General features: G+C 30.1%; 1 protein-coding gene across 2 annotated transcripts in view; it reads left to right on the top strand.

Annotated features, from left to right (window-relative positions):
* LOC107456715 (fibropellin-1-like) overlaps positions 1-5,540 on the top strand; it is a 73,927-nt gene extending 68,387 nt beyond the window's left edge. For both annotated transcript variants that reach the window (XM_071188499.1, XM_071188498.1), the window contains exons 12-14: positions 1,921-2,166; positions 4,667-4,763; positions 5,429-5,540. In XM_071188499.1, coding sequence (XP_071044600.1) covers positions 1,921-2,166; positions 4,667-4,763; positions 5,429-5,471 — 386 coding nt within the window. In that variant the 3' untranslated portion in view covers positions 5,472-5,540. The remainder of the gene's footprint in view (positions 1-1,920; positions 2,167-4,666; positions 4,764-5,428) is intronic.
* The last annotated feature ends 4,284 nt before the right edge of the window (positions 5,541-9,824 follow it).

A 9,824-nucleotide genomic window follows, 5' to 3' on the forward strand; every position in this document is an offset into this window, starting at 1 on the left:
GAGTTTAAATTAAATATTATCATGTTTTTAGGGCATGAATCTGAATTGAACAACCTGATAATGCTCACTCTGGTTATTGTTTCCGTTTTTAAAAGCGCTATATGTTGAGCCAGTTTAAATTAAATATTATCATGTTTTTAGGTCATGAATCTGAATTGAACAACCTGATAAGGCTCACTCTGGTTATTGTTTCCGTTTTTAAAAGCGCTATATGTTGAGCCACCTCATATAGTTTTGCCATGTGACATTTTCAACAGCAATCATTGGTCGATTTTCTAACGTTGCCATTCGGGGAGTTGTAATGAGGCTTTTTTTTGGTGCCGTGTAAGAGAAATATATATATAGATATTATATATTTACAGCAGTATTATATCATGTATAATTTTTTGTATCTTAATGTTTAATAAAAATGATTAATTTGCTGATTAAAAACAAATGAGTCTTCTTATGAAAATTAAGTAAATAAATAAAAAGCAATTTTAGTTGCCGTTAGAATGTTTCCTGTCTGTAAAATTTTAAACAGCAAAGCTATTTTTGATTCGGAACATAAAATGAAAAAATAAAAATCTTTATAATTGAACTAAGTTTCCTTCTGTTACCAATGGTGAAAAGTACTTCAATAAAAAATAAGTTATCTGAAGCAGCAAAAACTTATGCTATTGACTAATTCATACTGTAATCATTGAAATTACTTTTTGTCATTATAGTTAATTATATAGCTAAAGAAAGCTTGATAAATGGTTGCTAATGAGGAGGGAAAAAAGGTTAAGGAGGGGAGGACTATTCCTCGAGTTAAATTTTAAAATATTTTGCAATACAAATTACTGAATTTTATTCATAAAAATATCGATATATTTTTTTGTAAACTTATTATCTCATAAAATGCTAAATTGAAAGTGAATAAATATATTTTTATATAAAGAGTTATCATTAACATGATAAGGGAGTTAAAAGTAACTGCAAGTCAATTTATTTTTAAAGGTCCATTTGGAAAAATAAATAAATGTTTATATAAATCTGAAAAGCGTTATTTGACCTTATAATAAAAAAATCAACATTAGAGCATTAAATTTAAAATAATTATGTTAGTAACACATGGGAAAGTGAATAAACACTTCATACATTGTCAAAGCTTTCTTTATTTTCTTAGAACATAGCACACATATTTTTAATTTTTAAAATGGCATCGTTTTCTAAAAATAGACAACCTGGGATGACATTTGTCCCATTTTTGCAAAATCAAGAAGAAATAATTTAATACAATAATTTTAATAACAGAGTGGAGGAAATCCTGGGAAAACATTAAAATGTTTGTCATTTTCAAATATATTGCACTTCTAATAATCAAAGATTAGAGGCATCGGAAATTAATGTCGTTTTGGTGCATTAAATATTCGCTAGTCATAAAAAGCAATTTTTTTTTTCAATCCATTTCGATTCATTTTCGATCTGGCATTGAAAAATTGTTGCTAACGGGGGTAAATACGTTATTAATTAGAAATAAGATCTTGATAAAGATTTTAAGTGCATCGAAATGACATTAATTTGCGGTCCCCCCAATATATTCATTAAGAAACAACCTAAAATAGCGTAACTAGCAAGTCTTAATTAACTAAGTTACAGCGTAATTACCAAAGTATCTAATACGACAGCACTTATTACCACAGTACCATAATTAAGTAAATCTGACTTCAAAAGTAGGATGATTTTTTTCACGAAGTATCAGACTGTATGACGCCTCAATAGTTAAAGATGTTTTAAGACGTTTATAAAAAACAAATAAAAGATTTTAATATATTATATATTAATAGCAAAATATGGATACATGTGAATTTGTTTGAAACATTCAAGAGATTTTTTGGCGATATTTTTATTGTCCTTGTATTTTCTCAATCCACAATGATGAGTGCTTATTTTCAGAAATATGCAGAAGTAGTGCAGAGTGTTTAAATGGAGGGCAATGTTCATCAGATGGACACGAATCCTTCTGCAAATGCATGTCACCTTATACAGGAGATCGATGTGAAATCAATGAAATATGTGAAAGTATGAATGGCGCTTGCGATAGCATTGGAGGAGTTTGTCATTACATTCATTCCATTAAACAAGGATTCTGCATATGCCCTCCAAACAAGATTTTCAAAGAAGATTTAAAAAGATGTGAAGGTAAATAATTGAATAATAACTTTGAGTTTTGTGAAATATATAAAAAAATGTAATTCCCCCTGCATGAAATAAAAATGTAAGAAAATGTTTTCATGAGATTGTATTATACAATATTGAATCTTTTATTTAAGAATTGCTGTCATTTTATAAAATGTTGGCCTTACACAGGGGGGTTGAACTAAATTATGGAAACACACACAACTTCTTTTAGCAGCAAATATTTTGGTAAAACTATAGGCACAATTTAATAGATCATACTCACAACTTTTATAAATGTTGCTTTACCCATGAAAAAAAGTGGATCGACCGAAATAAGGAGAGGAAATGAATAATTTTTTCTAATTTTAATACCAGCGATATCATTCTATAGGATTGCAAATTTTATCTAAGATTTTTTTAATTATACAATGCTAGAAATTTCTTGGTTAAATAACAATTTATTTAATTGTCATTTTAGCTTGTCAAACAAAACAATCAAAAACTATAATTAAAATGGTATTCAATTCGTGAACTGAGAGAAAAACCGTTCATTAACTGCTTCCAACTATTATGGTTAAGCAACCAAAACGTTATCACACCAACTAGACCCACCTAATGAAGCCACTTAGTTTCCTGCAATTGGGTACATATTTTAGCCGAAAGGGCAAATCTGTCAATCTCATGACAACAGAACGCGGTATCGAGTTTCAGCGTTGACACCGCAATATGCATGCAGGATTTCCAGAGTTTTACACTCCCCAATTTGCGAGACTGAACTGTTGGAACACTATTTACATACAATACATATTATCATACGATATCATTAACGCATGGATAATAGCACATTAAAGCTTAACATAAAAAAGTATATTATTTCTCATGTCTTACGATAGGTAAAACAGCCAGAAGAACTAATTTCACCGCCTGCAAGATTCAGTTAATAAAACTGAACCATAACCTAACTTTAATGTCCATTGAATAACAAAATGCCTAACCCCGGTATCCAGTTAAATTTCTTTCTTACGGTTTTGAAACCATGGTAATAGTAAAAAACGCATAAATTTATAGTAATTGTTTTCAAATCAAATTATTCGTAAACTGTTTCAAAATCGCAAAGGTGAAAAATGCTTCTTTAAGTAATGACCCATAAGTTTTACGCTTAATAGGATGAGCAGACAGCTATCGATTATTTTTCAGTAATTTTAGAATGAAAATTCTGTGTAATTGTATTTCAAGATAAATAAAAAGCATTTAAATTCATGCATTCATTTAGATCGATGCAAATTCTGCACGCGTAAAAATGATAACATTTCTAAAATCGTCTAACACGAATTTTCAAATTGTACCAAGGGTTTTACCATTTATAATATTCCAAAACATTTTCGCTTCAAAGAAAGATTGCATGTATAGAGTTTGCTTGAAGTGTTTACACAATTTTCTCCAACTCTTGCTGGCGTATAATTCCAAGTCATCGTTTTGAAAATTAGTCGTTCTTAATGAAAGTATGAAATACGGAAACCAATATACAATTTACCTGGTCATTGTATAGATTGTCTATAATTTTATCATTAGTCATTGTCTAGATTAATAAATTATTTCATACTTTGACAGTCGTATTTAGGACACTCCACACATATAATAGATTATCTATACAATTAATAGGTATGCTCTATAATGAATAAACCATTTATTTTGATTATTTTGTAACGTATAGAAACAAATAAGTTGTTTTTGCTTATTTATTTATGATGCAAATTATAGAAATGTAAAATGGACAGAATTTAAAAAAGCTTCAAGCATAATTTTTAAAATTTTGCCTACAGTTTTGCCATATAAAATCTTTTTAAACATTTCCAGTCTTAAAAGTATTGTTTACGATGATGCAAAAAATATACAAGAATTTTAATAAAATAAAAGATTTGGTTATTATTTCAGGAATTATAAATTTTTAAATTGCAAGTAAAAAGAAAACTATTCATACTGATATATGGTTGGCTAAAATAAAATAAAATATTGGGTTAAGAATATATTAACACTGTATTTAATTTTAAGAAGCATATTAAGATTGCAAATTTCTACGGTTCAAGACAACGTGCTATCAACCTCAAAGCTGAAAGATTTCACGAATTTCTAGCATTTTTTTAGCACTTTTTTTTATTAAGAAATTTATTTGAACCAATTTCTCCTTCCTTTTCAATAACGTGTACATTTCTACTAATTTAACAACTATTTTTTTATTAAGGAGAAATTCGTACATGCATTTTAATGTGAAGAAATTCGGAGAAATGTAATGGAAACTAAATGTAATTTTTTCACTAGTGTGAAGAATTTTATTTTAAGATTTCTTCTGCATGTTGCAAATTCTAAAAATGTCAAATGAAGAATAGGTATTCTATAAAAATGTCTTTATGTGGAACTAATTTCTTCGAAATGTAATATTGTGTAGCATATTGTAGAGAATTGTCATTATTCATTTATTATTCTTACTCAATTTAACTTTTTAACTATTTATTCGTTTCAGATAAATTCGAAGTCACGTCGATATTTTTCATAATTCTGTGCTTATCAACAGTGTTACTTCTATTGTCAATAGTGATCCTAATCATTTTGCTAAAAAAGTAAGTTATAATCATTTTAAAACCCTATATAAAAAATTTTCATAAATAACTAAAAAGAGGATCGATATTTAATTTAAATGAATTTTTCACATTAAATCGCTTGTGATAATTTTTACATAAATTAAATAAAGAAAGTTATATATTATCTATTGATTTAGGAGACTAAACAAAAAAACAACTATGTTTTCTTTAAAGTATTTTATTTATGTATTTTTTTTTTGTTTTTGCATTTTGCAAACTGGGAGTTAAGAATATTAAGTCTCAGAAAGGACATTTCAAAATAAATTTTGAATAATAAGTAAAATTACTCATACTTTTTACTCTGATCACCCAAATCATATATTTTAATACAATTTTATTCTTTATTTTGGGAACTAATTTATGCCTGTTAACTAGAAATTTTTTTTTAACTGAAAACTATCATTATTGAATTAATTTATTACGAAATTATGGGGGAAAAAGTTCTTCTTTCTTTCGATAAAACATTATTTTTAATCTAAACAAACAATTATATATCTTAGAATGTTGATTTATCTTTTTAATTGGTTAATTTTTGACTGAAAATTCAATATTACACTACATAATTAATTTCAAAATTATAATTAATTTTTTAAAAAAAACTTCAGCTGCCTTAAATTTTAATCCTAATATTTTTGTATTTTCAGATTTAGAAAGAAGTTGGAAAGCTTAAATGGCAAGTCACCTTAGAGGACTATGAATATTATGAACTATTTTATATTGGCACTATTTATTGTAAATAAATAACAGTTTTTTAACTAATGTTTAATCTTTCAAATGTCTTACAAATATTTCTTTGAAATCCTTTGCAATACAAACATACCCAACTTAAATTTTATAAAACTGCAAATTACTGCCTTCAGTTAAAAGGATAAATGTAATATAAAGTCTTATAGGCCTTACGGCATGGTGGTTTTATCATTAGAAGAAACCCTTTTTGAGTGTGAAAGTAGCGAGTTTTAATCAAGCAATTACTCAGGGCGCATCTTCGTGACTCGCTTCTCTCACATGGGCTCTATGTTTTTCTACTTATGATACATTTACGTTTTTTTTATTTAATTAAAAAACAACAGTTAAAAATATTATCGTTAAAAAAATTGTATTATTAATTTTGATTTTTATGCCTCTAATATCTTATTGCATCTTATAAAATTATCATATAAATTATTAACTAAGGCTACATTGGTTGATAGTTAAAATATTTAGTTTACTTTGAGATATAAAATTTTTTTTATATTGTCGTATTGCGACGTATAGCTCATCGATGGTATAATTATACCATCGATGAGCTGCTTATTATGGACACAGCTCAAAATGCTTCTTTTATGAAGTGGAAACAGCTCAAAATGCGTCTTTTATGAAATGGACACAGCTCAAAATGCGTCTTTTATGAAATGAACACTGCTCAAAATGCGTCTTTTATGAAATGGACACAGCTCAAAAGGCACCTTTTATGAAATGGACACAGCTCAAAATGCGTCTTTTATGAAATGGACGCAGCTGAAATACTTGTATAAGAAAATGGATACGTCTCGAAATGCTTCACTAAATATGGAGCAGTTCAAAATGCGCGTCTAAGAAAATGGATACGTCTCGAAATGCTTCACTAAATATGGAGCAGTTCAAAATGCGCGTCTAAGAAATTGGACTTAGCATTTGTCCGTTCTTCAAACTTCTTTTATGAAAATTGTTCTCTCTTTAAAAAATAAACTCGTGCTTTCAAAATCAATGATTATGTGATGTTGTCCAGTTGCCTAAATCACTTAGTACTTTTTTTAATTAATATATTTTATAAAGATATTAAAAGTCAATAGTTTAAAATCGTCCATCTCGTGTGGGTTCTATAAACTTAAAATATAGTTATTAAATTGCTGTTGATCGAATTCTAACTTTTCAAAACCACTTAAGCGTTTAATGTTCCAAAAAAGAACCTCCGTAATATCTCCTGCTAAAGTTGACCTTGATGTCCGGAACTTAGTTTCACAATGTGGTTAAAAAGGTACAGAAGAGAAAGTATGAAACTTCCTATTTGATAGAACATTAAAACTTCGCATAAATTTTGAGCTGTGTCTATTTTCTTAAACACGAATTTCATTTTGCGTCGATTTTAAAACACACATTACGAGAAAAAAAAAGCTCATCGTGTAGTGATCTAGTCGACATAAATTAATAATCCATTATAACTACATTAACCTCGAATTTATAGCGTTTTAACGTGGAATCTCTTCTAGCAATAATTTTAAGTTAAGAGAAAAATAAAAGAGAAAACAAGAGAAAATATTATATCACCTTGTTTATATTTTTTCTCAAAATTATACGAAGAAATACGTGCTAAAAAGCTTTTTCTGTGGCATATTATATTAATATATTATTTACATAAATTATATATTAAATATGTAACCAAAATTTATTAAAAATTTTTTATTATTGCTTTTTATTTAAAAATTAATGATTTATTATTATTATTGTTATATGTATATACAGGGTGGTCCCGAATTCATGGTACAAACTTTAATGGTAAGTACAGGACATTGTAACAATGATTTATTGTATAGGAATGTATAGTCGCAAGTGACGCGGTGAGGCGTAAACAGAAGAAATAACGGTGTTGTTGACAAGTGTCATGTTTACAGTAAGTGTTCAAAATTGCGTCCACCAGAAGCGATACATGCTTGACAGCGTCGGTGGAGCGATTGGCGTACACGTTCAAAGATGCCTGGTATTTCACGCACACCTGCAGCAGCTACAGATATGCGAGCGACGAGATCCTCATCTGAGTCAACTGGAGTCTCATAAACAAGATGCTTTAGATGTCCCCATAAAAAGTAATCGAGGCTCGATAAATCGGGAGATCGGGGTGGCCAAGGGATTGGTCCACCACGCCCAATCCATCGAGCACCAAACGTGGCATTCAGGTAATTCCGTACATCAATGCTGAAGTGTGCTGGCGCCCCATCGTGCTGAAACCACATGCGGTTACGAATGGCGATCGGAACATCATGCAGCAGTTGTGGTAACACTTCTTTCAGAAAAATAAGATAGCTTCCGCCACTGAGTCGCGTGGGTAGTAAGTATGGGCCAATCAAAAAGTCGTTCACAATACCAGCCCACACATTAATACAGAAACGTTGTTGAAACGCATGTGGACGCGTTGCATGTGGATTATCGGTTGCCCACACATGGGAATTGTGCGCATTAAAGACACCCTCGCGTGAAAATGTCGCTTCATCTGTAAATAGCACATCACCTACGAAATCCGGCTGCAACGCACATTGCTGCATCACCCACAGGCAGAAGTTCACGNAAATGTCTTCGGATAGTTGATCACTTAAAAATTAATCACTTATGGAACCGAAATCTAGAATAATAATCAAATCTCAGTCAAGTCTCAAGGAACCATAATCTTAGCAGACTTAAAAAAATAGAGCGAATTCCTCTTCTCTCCATAGCAAAAGCCAACCGGACGAACTCGGCAGATGCACTACAAGCATTTGCCGGGACCATCCTATTAGATTTAATAATTAATACAGAAGAAAAATAGTGAATATTTATTTTCATAAAAGCACTGAAGATCCATACATATCATTACCAGACTTCCAACCATTACATCCCGCGGAATAAAAATCCATAAATTTTGACAACAATTTGCCAACAAAAGATGGAATTGAGATATTTATGGACGAATCTATGCAAATTTATAATGGTGAAAACAAAATAGGACGTGCATTCGTAATCTATTTCGATGGTCGTCTTGTAGAGTCTCGCAACTTTGGACTTACAGATTATTCAACAGTTTTCACATCAGAATTATAAGCAATACTTCAATCACTCCACTGGAAACACCAAAATTATATCAATAGTTAAACAAGCATCTATTCTGACTCACACTGCAGTCAATCTTCTGGCCTTTAGCATAAAAAACACGAATCATTACCCAGTTGAAATGATAAAAATACATACATAAATATTACTAAATTCCACAGGATTAAAGCCCATAAAGGATATGAAAGCAATGAAGAAGCTGACACATAGGCCAAATTTGCATGTCAAAAATCAACAATAGATCTATATGACATACCATCAAAACAGACAACGAGAACAGAACTTATGAAGAATAACCTTTCAACACGGCAGCAAAGACGGGATGACAATAATAAGAATGACCGTCTAACTTACCAATTTATCCCAAAAGTCAATAATCGAAAATTCTATTCCAACTTCTATATTAATCAATTTCTAACTAACCATGGAGCCCACGGTATTTATCAGCCAAAAATATTTGGAAAAGACCCGAACTGTAATGTTTGCAACAGTTATTAAGATATTCAACACATACTTACTGTCTGCCTGGTTAATAATGATTTAAGAACTTTACTATTAAACGAAACAGGAAACAAAAAAAATAAACAAAGGCAGTGAGGAGATCTTTATTAAGACTTTTTGAAAAAGGCTTTGAGGATTTGGCCTAAACTCATCCTACACTTATGGTCACTTTCGCAATTCATCCGTTTTAAAGTCATCCGTCTCTGATATGCATTATCGGAATCTTTTTCACAGCAACGCCATTGGGAAGCCGGATGGGGATTCTCTTCCCTGGGATTTCCTGGATTCACAGCTGATCATACATGCTACGTAAATGAAACGAACAGAATCTCTGTGACTTTCCATTTTTCCCTTTAGGAAACATGAGTTAGTAGTGTACCAGTGAAATAAGATACTGTGAAACGATGATACATGAAACAGTGAAATGGGTAAAAATTTAATTGGTAACTGTTCAATCATATGAAACACATAAAACTGTCTTATTTCTAGTAAAAACTAAACTTTTGACTATTTTACAACTCCTTCCAACTGAAATGTTAGCTTTGAATAGACTTTTTGTTTTTCCCCTATATTATGCTGTATACCTGCAAAGACAATGATGTATTCATCTGTTTTCTCATCTCTTATCTTGTTAATATTTTATGTTGTATTCTAATTGGTTTAAAAACTCTGTCTGTCTTAGATAGTGTTAACATCGTTTTAAATTTTTATTTGATTTGA

This window comes from Parasteatoda tepidariorum, unplaced genomic scaffold, assembly GCF_043381705.1.
Source record: "Parasteatoda tepidariorum isolate YZ-2023 unplaced genomic scaffold, CAS_Ptep_4.0 HiC_scaffold_13, whole genome shotgun sequence".
NCBI lineage: Eukaryota > Metazoa > Arthropoda > Arachnida > Araneae > Theridiidae > Parasteatoda > Parasteatoda tepidariorum.